The following is a 15011-nucleotide window of genomic DNA, read 5'->3' on the forward strand; positions in this document are numbered from 1 at the left end:
GCAAAGATGTTTCCAATTCAATGACTGTAGAAGCGAATTCCATAATGCTGGGCCCCACACACACAAAAAAGCTACTTGTACAATTTAATTAGTTCCATGTAATTTTGGAATTTCCAGCCAATGCTATTGAACGCAATAATCTAGACAGACTGTACGGCTTCAGCAACTTGAAAAGGGTTATCAGAATCCTCGTCAACCCTCGTTAACAGTTGTGAATGGGCAATAGTACATGAGGTACGCTCTTTGGGGATAATTCTATAACTGGGGCGCCGGGATAGCAGAAAAGCAGGAGTTAAGGCAGTGGCAGTGGCACCCCTCCCCCACCCTTCTCCCTCTGCCGCGCGTGCGTCCCCCCTTCCCTTTATAACTTCTCCAGCATAAGCAGCATGCCCACTTTGACATCTGCTTGCCCTTTGATATCTCTTCCTAGGCGCAGCTCCTGGAAGAATGCCGATGCTGACGCGGCCAGCAACCACACGCCAGAGAAGTAAAAAAAGGTATGGGGGGGAAGACAAGGGGCGTGCACATGTGGCAAGGAGAGGAGAGGGGAGGCAGTGAGGAGGAAGGGTGCCACATCCTTAGGCAGACCGCGCCCAGGGTGGATCCTCCCTCGCACCCCCTCCCCTTACAACACCACCAAGTTTAGGCATAAGCAAACTAAGCACATGCCTGGAGCCCTCTCAGATGTGTAATGCAATAGCTCCCAAGTCAGATCTTTGCCCTGGTCGCTCAATTGCTGGTAGAAAAAAAAAGAGTACATGTGGGGATGGTGAGGCCAGAGCGCCTGTTGCCCAGAGAGGTCTGCCTATTCGTCCCTTAACCCAGTGATTCTCAAACCTGTCCTGGGAAAACCCCAGCCAGTTGGGTTTTCAGAATATCCACAATGAATATTCATGAGATCCATTTGCATACACTGCCTCCAGGACAGATTTAGGAACCCCTACCTCACCCCAGTGCATTGCCTTTTAGGCGGCAGAAGAAATTGGTGAGCAGTGCTTTATACCTGTCATTTCTTTCTCTGCCATGAGAATTATACAGCACTCTGTTTGTGGGGGCTCTAAAATTTCTATTTATATTACAATAAATAGTCCCAACATGCTTGTCTGTCTAGGGCCCAACAAAGGATCAATCCTGACCTGGGTAGCATAATACGGTATTCTATAAAAAATCATAGATGCTTACTTTCCTTTACAAAATACTAGTGCAATGGTTAAAATACGTACATAGCTTTAATTAGGCACATTTATTTATTCAACTTTCTATACTGTTCTCCCAGGGGAGGACTTAAAATCTATCCAATGTACCTGGGACAATGGGGGGGATTAAGTGACTTGCCCAGGGAGCAGTATAGATTTGAAACTACAACCTCAGGGTGCTGAGCCTGTACCTTTAACCACTGCGAAACAAAAAAAAACACTGTGGAATGACGATGGACTTTATTGAAAATTTCAAAGTTCAAAAAGTATAATTGAGCTATCCACATACAAAAATAAAATAATCCACATAAAAACCTTTAGGACCTAGTCCGCTGAAAGTCCTACGCTTTCAGCGAACTAGGTCCTAAAGGTTTTTATGTGGATTATTATACACTAGTCCAGGGATGTCAAAGTCCCTCCTCGAGGGCCACAATCCAGTCGGGTTTTCGGGATTTCCCCAATGAATATGCATGAGATCTATTTGCATGCACTGCTTTCATTGTATGCTAATAGATCTCATGCATATTCATTGGGGAAATCCTGAAAACCCGACTGGATTGTGGCCCTCAAGGACCGACTTTGACACCTGTGCACTAGTCTTATAGCCCGTTACATTAACGGGTGCTAGAATATATGTGTGTGTGTCTGTTTTATTTCTTTCTCTCTCTCTCCTTAGCCGCTTTCTGTATTTCTGTCTTTCTTTTTCCTTGGCTGTCCACTACCATTCCGCACCCCTCCTGACCCGACTCCCGCTGTCTTTCTTTCTGTCTGTCTCTGTCCCTGTCCCTGGCCCCCTTTGTCTGTTTGTCTTTCTGTATATGTCCCTGGCCCTGTGTCTTTCTTCTTTTCTTTCTGTCTCCCTTCCTCCCTCTGTCTGTCTGTCAAAAGCAGCATTCCCTCCCTCTCTATTTCCCTCCCCCCACACCAGTTCCCTGTGCACCTGCCCCTGTGTCTTTCTTCTTGTCTTTCTGTCTCCTTTCCTTCCTCTGTCTGTGCAAAGCAGCATTCCCTCCCCCTTCCATTTCCCTCCCCCCACACCAGTTCCCTGTACAGCAGCATTAGCGTTTCCTCTACCCTCTTTCCCTTCCCACAGTGGCGACTACAAACGCGGGTCCAAGTCATTTGCCGCTGCCCCCCCCTTTCCGTTCCCGCGAGCTCGACTGGCGATTTAAGCAGCGTGTGCATCAGTGTTCACACGCTGCTTCGGGTCCTTCTACTACCCTGATTTACTCAGGCACGTCCGAAGCAAATCAGGGCAGTAGGAGGGCCCGAAGCAGCGTGTGAAGACTGCTTAAATCGCCAGTCGTGCCCGCGGGAATGGAAGGGGGGGCGGCGGCAAATGAGTTGGGTCCTGGGCAGCGGAAAGTTGCTGGGCTCCGCAGGCCTCCCCACTCCACCATCCTAACGTCAAACTGATACCTGAGGCCGGCCACCACCACCACCACTTCCGCAGCTCGCTCGCGCTTCGGCCGGTAGGTGGAGAGCAGGGAAGCTTTTGTGATGCGCGAACACGCAGCAGCAGGACGGACCAGAAGCCGCGCATGCGCACTTCCTATGTGTCACTACAGCTCACGGAAAAGCGGCACACACTTAGGAACTGCGCATGCGCGGCCTAGCATTTTATTATATTAGATGGGCAGAGCTCAAACTTACATGCATAACTTAACAGAATATTGTAAGTTACATAGGCATCTTAGGTGCTAGCAAGTGCTTACATCTAAAGTTTAGTAATATACGCCACGTTTGCACTAGTATTTCATAAAGGAAAGCAGGTGCCCACTTTCCTTTATAGAACAGGCTCCAAACAGGCACCCTGGTATAGAACAGCCCCTGGACATGAGACTGCTTGTTTGTGTTGACAAAGCCAATGAACAGATGGCCCATAAAGGGACATCAGAAGAGAGGAGTCAGAGGAATAGGAGGAAAATGAAAGTGCAGGTGAGTGGTGGATTTTTGGAGGTCCTTGAGATCAGCTAGAGGTCTTTCTTCTTCAGTTCAATAGGAAAGCTCCTGGTATGGAACCACAGGGTTACAAGTTTGAGTTCAGAGGTCATAACTCTCATGTGCCTCCTACACACCACAAACCTCTTGTCCAATTCCTGTCTCATATAATGTATGCTGCTACATGCATTTAAAGAAATGCTTCTGGGAAAGGGACACACTACCTGGTGCATGGAATTCGTAGACAGTGAAAGGTGAGGAACTCAGCATCCCAGCATGAAATATCTTCTTCACTCTAAACGCAAGGCAGAGGAAATCATCTGAAGGAATCTGTACGGAGAACAAAGAGATTTTGGAGTTAGACAAGATCACGGTAGGAGTGGGGAAGTGACTGAGTTTCTTCCAATCATTATATAAACAGCTCATCTACCGAGTCCAGCTGGAGAACGACTCGTCCTTCATCTATGCTGTAATCGGATATCAAGCGGTCCACTCCATTTGAAAGCTGGAAGAAAACAAATGCATTGCCATCAACATTTTTTGTGAATGAATTTAGTGATTTATAAACCAGACAAGCTGCTCAAGGCACGATACAGTAAGGGAAAGGGATTAGGACTTATATACCACCTTTTTGTAGTTTTTACAACCACACTCAAAGCGGTTTACATACAGGTTTACATTTTCCCTATCTGTTTACATTTTTCCTATCTATCCCGGTGGGCTCACAATCTATCAAATGTACCTGGGGCAGTGGAGGTCAAAATAATGCCTCAACCAGCAAGCAGGCAAACAATAAAAAAAAATTCTAAAACCTCCACACTAATTAAACAAACACAATAGGCATAAAAATGGCATATTAAACTATAATGGTAATGAGTCTGTGTACAGTATCGTGCAATGGATAAAAACTGTTGCACTGAAATTTTTCTTTTTAACTTTTAAGTTACCGATGTGATTGTACAATATTCTGAGAAATGGGGATCAATAATCATCATCATATTTCCAAGTCTTCCTTTGCCAGCCCTGAGTGCATGGGTGAGGGTGTTGTCTACGCAGCAATTATTTTACTGTGTGGCTACTGCTTCAGTTGTACTCCCTGTGAACTGGTACTGAGATTATCTCCCCATTAGAGAATGACACGGTGACAAAATTCGTCACCGTTCCCGTCCCCGCGGATAACCGCTGGAAATAATCTCATGTCATTTTCTAGTGTCTGTTTCAACCTCAGTCCTTCTACACCAGCATTCTTCAAAGCAAAGCTTGCGGGTCAGTGGTTGTAGCCATTTATACTCTGATTCTTATGTGAGCCAAGGATAATGAAGCCATTGTGACATCACTGATGTGATTGGCTCTTAGGCACTGGTGGCATGAGGCATTATGACATCACAATATCTGCTCTGGATACCAGAGACTGTCATTCTTTAGTGTCTATCTTAACTTCAATCCTTCTACACCAGCATTCTTCAAAGCAAAGCTTGCGGGTCAGTGGAATACTCTGATTCTTCCCTCTCTCCTTAAAGAATGACATGAAGATGATTTCCCGCAGTTATCCGTGGGGACGGGGACGGTGATGAATTTTGCCACCGTGTCATTCTCTACCCTGTATCTAAGCCTCTTTGTTACACTTAGGCCAGCTGCTAGTTTGTTGCATTAGGAAAGACCATTGTTAAACCACCAGATGGCGCTCCCTTCACATAGGAATATTTACTTGAGCTGAGACTGTAGACATGTTTTCTGGAATCTCGTTAGTCAGTACTCATATCTAAATAGTAAATTCCATTTGTTAGGAGGGAAGTGGGTTTGACCTGGCTGTTTTCCTCTTGCTATTCTAGAAGGCCAGCTCAACAGGAACCAGAGCTGAGATTTGGCACCATAAACCTTCAATCACAACTATTCATGGATTTTGTTCCCTGTTTTATATTCCATTCCAACCTATTCTGTCTAGTATGTTGGATTGGATAGATGGGCTACAAACATTTTTAAACAAATGTAACAGTCCTCTGCTGGGAGCAATGCACCAGGCTTCATTTTGGAATCTGCAATCATGGTTCCAAAATCTGGCCATTAGATGTCACCATTGCACAATATCCATGACTCCCTTACAAAGGACTGTGAAGATTTTTTCCACAGAATCCCCATCCCTGGTTGACCCAGAGAGGGGAAAAAATAAAACTGGGAACTGAACCCAGTTTTCAATAAGCACCACCATATTATTCATGAACTGAGATTCAGTCATTTCAATCACTTTGTAAGGGGCATTATCAGGTTAGGCAGAGATGATATCAAAGAAAAACACCTTCAAATATTTACCAAATGTAAATCTCTTTCATCTGCCACTAAACCACTGACTAATGATATTTCCATCACAGCATGGGAAGATTCCAGGTAAGGTTCTCTCTCATTGGGTTTATACCTAGATAAAATGGAGATAAAATATCACATCTTACAAATACAAATCTTACAAATATTAAGAAACATTAATAACAAGTGGGGATATGATTGAGACATTTAAATATCTCCCTAGCATAAATGAACAGGAGACGGGTCTCTTACAACTGAAAAGAAGCTCTGGAAAGAGAGGGCATAAGATAAAGTTGAAGGGGGATAGACTCCAAAGTAATTTAATTAAATACTTCTTTACAGAAAAGATAATAGGTGCGGTAACAAACCCCCAGTAGAAGTGGTGGAGACGAGAACTGTGTCTGAATTCAAGAAAGCAGGCATGTGGGATCTCTTAGGGGATGGAGGTGGTAGCAAATGATATGGCAGGGCAGACTGGGTGGGCCCTATTGCCTTTATCTGTTGTCATTGTCTGTGTTTCTCTGTTTCATCTATTCACTGCATATCCAGAAGATCTTCCCCTATAAGACCTTCACATCTGAATTCAAGTTTATTTCAAGTGATAAGTTTACTTTTTATTTGATATACTGTCTCTCAGCAATGCCATCTAGGCGGTTTGGAAAATATTTATTTATTCTATCACGTCCTCCCAGTAGCTCAGAGCGGGTTACAAGCCAACATTCACAATGGAAAACATTTTGGACAGTTCAAAGACTATAGAGCAACTTAAGTACAGGAGAGTGCAGAAAGGAGGGGGAATATAAGGGGGTCAAGGGGGAGTTTGCAGTTAGAATTTCAGTTGAAGAGGAGGGTCTTTACTGTTTTACAGAAGGTCATCAGAGAGTTTTGTAGTTTGATTTGTGGGGGAGTTGGTTCTAGAGATGGGGGATGAAGTGGCTGTAGAAGCATTTGCAGGAGGTTTCTGACAGGAGAGACCTTCCTGGGGGGATACATAGACTCTGGAAAATGACTTTGGAACACAGAGTCTGAAAATCTCTATATGATATAATAGAGCTATATAAAATAATGAGTGGAGTGGAAAAGATGAACAACAATTGCTTGTTTACTCTCTCCAAAAGTACAAAGACTAGGACGCATGCAATGAATCTACTAAGTAGTAAATTTAAACAACATTGGTGAAAATATTTCTTCACTCAAACTCTGGAATTAGTTGCCAGAGAATGTGGTAAAAGCAGTTAGTGCAGCAGGGTTTAAAAAAAGTTTGGTCAAGTTCCTAAAAGGAAAGTCCATACAGCATTATTAAAATGGACTTGAGAACTGCTTATTCCTGGGATAAGTAGCACGAACTCTGTTTTATTTTATTTTTTTAGGATCCTGCAGGTACTTCTGATCTGGATTGGCCACTGTTGGAAACATGATACTGGGCTTGATGGACCTTTGATCTGCCCCAGTATGGCAATGCTTATGTACTTATATCATAAACTCAGCACAGCTCTGTTACAACAGAATATTAATTGGTACAGTTAGGCTTTAGATTATAAAGGTTGGGAGACAGATCTGGATGTTTGTTTCTGTACAAGAACTTCTCTGTTTATCTACCTGGTATATTATAGAGCTAACAGAAAACACTGCAAAACTAACTTGGATAAGGTACAATCCCCTGCAGGGCCAGCTTACCATTAAGTAAGACTTTAGGGCCAAGACAGACAAAGTGAAACCAATAGATCCTGGCAGACACACACACACACACAAAAAAAAAGCATCAGCATAGTTTTACCTATAGAAAGGATGGGCAATTTAATCCACTTATTCAGGTAAATGACTTCTGGAAACTGCTCTTGTCATGTGTGTATTGATGTAGGTTGGATAATCATGACTGTTGAGTTTTTTTAATCAAATTCTTGGTGGGTGGCAGATGAACCTAAAAGTTTATCTAGGGGCCCCGTACACATGCATAGGCCCTGAACAAAGAAAATTGAGCAGACTAGATGGGATAACTGTTGCTTAGATGTCATGATAAGAAGTAGAAATAAAACAAAAAAAAGGAAAATAAGATGATACCTATTGTTTCTATTTATTACCTTTTAAAGTGGACTAACATGGCAACCATACTGTTTTTTTCCATGATCATTGAGACTATGGGCTCCTTTTACAAAGGAGTGGTTTTAGCGCATGCTAAAATGCTGCGCACACTAGCCGCTACCGCCTCCTTTTAAGCAGGTGGTAATTTTTCAGCTAGCGCACGCTAATCTTGTGCGTGGGCTAAAAAACGCCAGCGTGCCTTAGTCAAAGGAGCCCTATGTGGTTAGCTTATGAGGACAGACACGCTGGAAGTCACCACATTCTCAAACCCCTGTATTCATTTTAAAGCATGCATGTCTGGATTTGAATTTATACTATACAACGATCGCAAATCTCTTTAGGACTCTTGTTTCATATAACAACTCTTGGCATCTTTACCCTGCTGTTTACATTCATGGGTTGCTACAAGTCACAAATAATTATTTTTGTTAGTTTGGCCCAAGAATATTAAGGATTCCTGTAGCATTCAGTAACTATAGTAGAAATGGCTCATTGTGGGACCTCTATATACAACCCTTTCTCTTAGAGCTCATAGCTCATGCTTAACTCTTTATAACTGTAATAGGGGAGGAGAGAGTGGTCTGAAATTGTTTCTTTCCTCTTTAATCTCTGTTTTATTCTTGACAAATTTCTGATTCCTTACTGGCAGGGAGATATCAGAAACCAGTCTCTCCACGGGCGAACAGTACACAGATGTTTTTATCTTATTTTGGTATGGATTCTTAACTTTTTATGTATGTAACTCCATGTAAACCGTTTTGGATAAAAATGGTATAGAAATTTTAAAATAAATATATTTTTAGTTTATTTCGGCCCCTTTTAATCTAGCTGCATTAAGGGGTTTTTTTTGTCGCCAGCCGTTGCAGTATAAGTTCCGACACTCATAGAACATAAGAACATAAGCAATGCCTCTGCTGGGTCAGACCTGAGGTCCATCGCGCCCAGCAGTCCGCTCACGCGGTGGCCCAACAGGTCCAGGGCCTGTGCAGTAATCCTCTATCTATACCCCTCTATCCCCTTTTCCTGCAGGAAATTGTCCAATCCTTTCTTGAACCCCAGTACCGTTCTCTGCCCTATTATGCTCTCTGGAAGCGCATTGGCTAAGGCTCTTAACATTTGCATCTCCTCTTCCTATAGGCTAAGGCTCTTTGCACCTGCATTGTGATGTCATAGAGCTTTATGGTTATAGAAACCGAGAAACATGATGGCAGATAAAGGCCAAATGGTCCATCCGCAGCATCCACTATCTCCTCCTCTCCTATAAGAACATAAGCAATGCCTCCGCTGGGTCAGACCCGAGGTCCATCGTGCCCAGCAGTCCGCTCATGCGGTGGTCCAACAGGTCCAGGACCTGTGCAGTAATCCTCTATCTATACCCCTCTATCCCCTTTTCCAGCAGGAAATTGTCCAATTCTTTCTTAAACCCCAGTACCGTTCTCTGCCCTATTACGTCCTCTGGAAGCGCATTCCAATTGTCCACCATACGTTGGGTAAAGAAGAACTTCCTGTCATTTGTTTTGAATCTGTCCCCTTTCAACTTTTCTGAATGCCCTCTTGTTCTTTTATTTTTTGAACGTTTGAAGAATCTGTCCCTCTCTACTCTCTCTATGCTCTTCATGATCTTGCATTCTATGAGCATCGGAGCTTTTATCGCAGTGACCAGCGATTTTTTTTAAAAAAACCCTAATGCAGCTTGATAAAAGGGGGTCTTTATTCCTTGGGAAAATGAATGTTCTTCCACCTTCAAGAATTACGGCCTCTTTTACAAAGCCGCACTGGCAGCTGCGCTGCGCTAACGGCCCTGAAGCCCATAGAGATTTAAAGGGCTTCGGGGTTGTTGCAGTTCAGCTTTGTAAAAGAAGTTGTTTTGTAATGGGAGTAGGAAGGATGGGTTTTGGGAGTTATGTACTGTATGACAGCTGGTATATTTACTGTTTTCTATCTGATTTGGCAATATTTGTATTGCAATAACTGTTTCCTGCTGTTGTTTTAAGAACTATTTCTCAACAAAAAGATTTAAAGATAAAAATTGTCATTCCTACATGCATTTGTTTAAGGTAATATGGCATAAAGGGAATCAGCTAATTCTTACAGCGATTCAAACGTTTTATGGCTATTTGACTCATGCACAGAATTTAAATGGAATTTTTTTTTTTTTTTTAGACCAATGACTATAGCAGATGGGATTCGTTTCCAAAACAGAAAAACATCCAAAAGTGACAGAAGGACATTTTTTTTTCTCCAAAACATCCAAATCACTACTTCTGAAACCCATTTTATAGACTTGAAACCCATTTTATGGACTTTCCTATATTGTTCATCTGCAGTGTGTCTAAATAACAAGGGGGCGTGTTGGAGGCATAGTTTGGGCAAGACTAGGGTGGGTTTAGGAGTAGGATATTTTCTGCAGTAATGGAACATTGCAGAAAATGTCCAGGGCAAAAATTAGATGTTTGAGGCTAGGGCAGTTTCAATACCAAATATGTGCCAAAAAGATGTTCAAATTGACCAGATGATCACCTTATTCCCCCAGTAGTCACTGAACCCCCCCCCCCTGTAGTGGTGTTTCAGTATTTGCACCTGAAGGTTAGGCCTCTCTGACATCATCAAGCCTGAACCATTGTCTGCAAGAAATCTTTCCAGCATGAATTTTGCAAGAAAGAAAGAAAGAACACATCTTTGCTGTTTCTGCCTGATGCATTTTGGGTATATACCAGAATGTTATTCTATTCAAGGACATCCATCTGTGTCTTCATAATTGGACTGTGTGATTCTTGGGGGAGTTATACTCCTATCCTGTTCTTATCTGTCTAACGGCGCCTGTGTCTACCAGACTATATGACACTTTACACAGAAAGGCTATTCATCTAAGTTCTGTTTCTGGATTAGTCCAAGGAAGTCATCTGACGAGATCCAAGTGAAAAGGTGCTAATTAATTTTAGTCTGTGTTGGGATGCGAGGAAGCTTTTTCTGTTAATAATTAGACCTGTAAAGTTACCTCGTGTGACTCTCTGCCTAAGAGAGAGTGATTCGGACTCTAAAACAGCTCTGAATTTCAGTACTTCAAGGAACTTGTCTGCCAATGAGTTATAGCCTTACCAGGGGCTGACGAACAAGTGTGCCTGTAACAAAGGATTTCTTACGTCTCCTCAAGCTAACAAGAAAGTTTCCATTTCACCTAATCTTCAGCGGAGTCCTAATCAGATGGTGAGAATACGGAACTTATTATCTTATCAGCTGGGATTAGATAAGTATATCCAATTGTGATATAGGACAAGGTTTGTAAAGCTACCTTGGTGATGACTGTAGTCATTTGCTTATAATCAGGGACTATTATTATTATAAGGAATTGTTTAATGTGTGTAACAATTAGTTCTACTTAGTTATCTAACAAGTGTATTGTGATAATTATGTACTGAGTTTCATTTATGTAATCAGATATTTTGTGAACAATATTTAGATATTGCAGCTGGCTTGTGAATTATATTTTTCTATTTTCATAATAAAAGTATTTCTCATTAAACTGGGTCTTGTGTCTTGTAAACAGGCAATAAAGCTGAACCTGGATCAGCGTTTATGGTTTTCCCTAGACAAAACTAACAGACACGTAACTTGTTTATGTAACTGATTAGTATATACCATAAATCTTGCTACCCCTCCCCCCCCCAAGCTCCCAAAGATGTGAAAGAAACAGCGTATACTAGCTTGTATGACAACTTGAGATGTTATGGTCAGTCCTATTAGAGCAGCAAGCAGATTTCTGGAGCAGCCTAGTGGTTGGTGAAGTAGACTATAGAGGTGGGTACTCAGGTTCATAACCCACTGTAACTAGTACACTTGTGGTGGAACATGTGAACCCTCCCAAACTTACTATATCTACATATAGGTGACACCTGCAGACCTATGAGATATTGTTGTGGTGTACAGTTGGATATAGTATGTTCTAAGTGGGTTTTGGAGGGCTTACCCTCAATATAAGGGGATTATGGCTAGATGTGTTCCTGGGACTGCCCCACTGCTTTTCTGGGATGTTTGTGTAGCCAGTCTACTAAAAATGCCAGCCCCTCCTGCATCCCAATGGCTTGTTTGTGTGCATTTTTCTTTCAGACTTTTTTTTGTTTGTTTGTTTTTCAAAAAATGGTTCAAAAAGATAGATGCACTGAGCACATCTAAAAAATGGCCATTTTTGTAATAAATTGATAGATGTTTTAAAAATGACAGATGCTTTCCTGTGGCAATTTTCTCACAATCACTGTTTTTTTGCTAAACAGCACTAGAGGTTTTTAGTGTGGGCCAGCAAGGTAAAAGCTCCATTGAGCATTTACCTCACCAACCCGTGCTAACAACCTCTAGCACCGTTTAGTAAAAGGAGCCCTATTTTTTTTTTTCTGGTCCCCATTCCACCAAATTCTGGGGGTTACAAACTGTTGAGCTGTCCTCTGAGCTCCTGTCCACTCTGTAGCAGAGAGGGAAACACAGTCTTTACCCATGATCACTGCAAATGAAGTGAGCATCACTGCAAGGCTTTCTATAGCAGAGTGACATTTCCTTTTGACTATAATGCTGTGTCTTCTACTCAGTCTAATATCTCGCCAATGCTACAACATGGTGTGATAGCTCAAGACCCTTTTTTTAAGAGTGTGTGGGGGGAGGGGAGGGAAACTACCAAAGAAGACGCAACCAGAGAGGAGGCATCACACCCATGCCTAACCTCTTAAGCCTCTTCTCAGAGCCCACTCCTTTTCTTCCACTGCTCCAATCCTGTCCTTTACTTTCCACAACCCCACCTCCCCCCTATTCCAAATTTCCCACCAAGCCACCCCTCCCCCTACTCCCATCTCCTTTAAATGGAATCCTTCTACAACAGTTTGAAAACTGATGGAAAATGTACAGGTAAAAATCAATAAAACCAGTAAAAATGGGAGGTTGTGAAGTGATAGAAGTCCATTCGTAGCTGTAAGAAAAATTGCATTTGTTTATGGTTTGGGCTTTGTTTTCTCTCTCCCATAAGGTTCCCTTGCTCCTGTGGATTTCCAAGGGAAATGTAAGACACCTGGAAATTACCTATTCAGATCTCTTTGTTGGGGCTTTCAATGAAACCTACTTCACTCTGTGGCAGCAGAACTTACTTCGCACAGGCCTCTAGGATCTGAGTTTCTGGAACATAAGTTTGATAAAAGGAGTCCCATTTGGATCTTCCATCTAAGATACAGGAGGTCACAGTTACAGATTCTGCCATACAGTATTTATTTATACCTTTGATGTATTAGCTGCACAACTAAGCAAAGTTGTAGATTACAAGGTTTAAATAAAAATGTGAAAACATAAAACAAAGACAAAAAATATATACAGACTACTAAAACACAAATACAAGTAAAAATGAGTCAAAGCATTGAAAACAAAGGACAAAAAGATTACATCCGTTTTGGCCATATAGCCACAGTAATTAAAAAGACATAAGATAATTCACCAATTAAGAATGCTGACCCAAGACAATAGTAAAACTCAACCATAATATGAATTCAGATATACTAAATAAAAACATAATTAAAATATGAGCCTTAAAATATTTCCTGAAACAACTAATTCACTATCAAATGTAATTCTATAGGAAAGACCACATTAAATCAAGCAAAGGAAGCATATAAATTTTCATATCATAATAAATTTCATGGTATAACCGAAACATTTCACAGGTTGCCTAGTCGACACTTAGACCTTTTTGACAGATGAAGTCAAACCAGGTCTAAGTGCCAAAAAAGGGGCCGCTAAGCTGATGGCCGCTAGCGCGATCAGTTCTGCGGCCCGGCAACCTATCCTCCTGTCCCAATCCAGTCGGGGGGGGGGGGGGGTTGCCTGGGCCAGGAGGGCTTGGGCTCCCTCCTTGCCCAATCCAGTCAGGGGGACGCCGGGACCAGGAGGGCTTGGGCTCCCTCCTGGCCTGCTCGTACTCGGCAGGGGGGGGTGGGGGGGCACAATCACCGGGGCAGGAGGACTTGAGCTCCCTCTTGCCCCGATGTTTTCGGGGGGGGGGGCCGCGGTTCAACGGGGCAAGAGGGCTTGGATTCCCTCTTGCCCCGATGTTGTCGGGGGGGGCTGCGGCTTGACGGGGCAAGCCCTCCTCTAAACACACCTCTTTTCTCTCTGTGCGTTTAGAGGCAGAGGAAAGGCCTAAGCTGTTTTTTGATACGTCTAAAAACCTGCTTTGGTTATGGGTACTTGGACGATCAGGCTTTTTGATCGTCCAAGTAGCCATCTAGAACACTTTTTAGACTTTTTTTTTTTTATTTTGAACCCCATGGCATTTTTTTTACTTTTCTGGGTGTTTTTTTGAATGATTAAAGTAGTGTTTTAGTGCTAGTTTTAGTGATTTGAGGAGGGCACATCTTAATTTACTGGTTTGGACTCTGTTGATTTGGGAATCTTGTAGAAACAGTCCATGGGAGCGAAATCTGGACTTTTGCACTGTGAAACCTTTTGAGTTTGTTTAAAATACAATATAATTGCTTTTTTTGTATGTGATATTATATAAAAGAGACTTTTAGTTGTTTTACAACCAGTTTAGTAAAATGACCTATGACCCTTCTGCCAGTTATAATTACTTCCTGGTGAGAAGTGTGAGCTGGAAATTCTGCGAAAACTTGCTGTTGGATTGTGAGTAGACATTTGTTGCAAGTAATCCTATTGTTATGGTTATAAAGAGCATTATATATCTTTTCTAGGCTGCAATTGCTTTGTTGCTCTAAAGAAAAGTGTGTACCTCTCTGGGTAGGTAATTTTTGATGGTAAAGATATTATAAAGTATCTTGCATTCAATAAGCGGTGGGTTATTTGTTTTTAGAACTGCTTTAAATTGCTGACTTTTTGACTGTTCTGTAAGTCTAGAGAAAGGTCATTTTGAGGTTTTACCTCTCTAAGTATGTATTTATTTACATAAGAGAATTATGCATGAAGACACTTAAAAAACATTTTTATGCCTTTTCACGTTCTGCCCAGAACTTTCTTATATCTCTTTTCAATAGAAGTAGGCACATTTGTCATCACATTTATATTTCATTTGTAAAGTCATTCAAAATTCCTTATTAGTTATTTTTATATGCATGGTCTTTCTATATTTTTTATATGCATGTTGTTGTATATATTTTTTAACATACTGTCTAAGCTTTTGTATTTTAATTTAATTTTATAATATTATTTAAATAATGTAAATGTGAATTTTATGATTCTATTTTTATTTGATTTTATTCTGTTTATAGTCTTTGCCTCTGACGCAGCCTTTGGACGAAACATGGCCATGTCAGGCATATGTTTTGATTTGATTAAAGCTCTTCACCTTTTATGTCTCTTTGGTCTGCTGTGCTTGCATCACAGATCATCTGCCTCTTCCCTTATAAGAAGCACCTAGGCATGAAAAATCCATATCTCCTAAGCATGCAACTTTGATCCTTTACAGAGGACAAAGGGTAAGCAAACAGGGCTCCTTTTATGAAG

General features: G+C 41.7%; 1 protein-coding gene across 2 annotated transcripts in view; it reads right to left on the bottom strand.

Annotated features, from left to right (window-relative positions):
• Positions 1-15011, bottom strand: part of C5 (complement C5) — a 149154-nt gene that overhangs the window by 14311 nt on the left and 119832 nt on the right. For both annotated transcript variants that reach the window (XR_004540904.1, XM_033961430.1), the window contains exons 33-36: positions 12650-12722; positions 5448-5550; positions 3568-3642; positions 3362-3467 (exon numbers count right to left, since the gene is read on the bottom strand). Coding sequence is in view for 1 of the 2 variants with exons in the window: in XM_033961430.1 (XP_033817321.1) it covers positions 3362-3467; positions 3568-3642; positions 5448-5550; positions 12650-12722 (357 nt within the window). In the remaining variant the exon portion in view is untranslated. The remainder of the gene's footprint in view (positions 1-3361; positions 3468-3567; positions 3643-5447; positions 5551-12649; positions 12723-15011) is intronic.

This window comes from Geotrypetes seraphini, chromosome 10, assembly GCF_902459505.1.
Source record: "Geotrypetes seraphini chromosome 10, aGeoSer1.1, whole genome shotgun sequence".
NCBI classification, from domain to species: domain Eukaryota; kingdom Metazoa; phylum Chordata; class Amphibia; order Gymnophiona; family Dermophiidae; genus Geotrypetes; species Geotrypetes seraphini.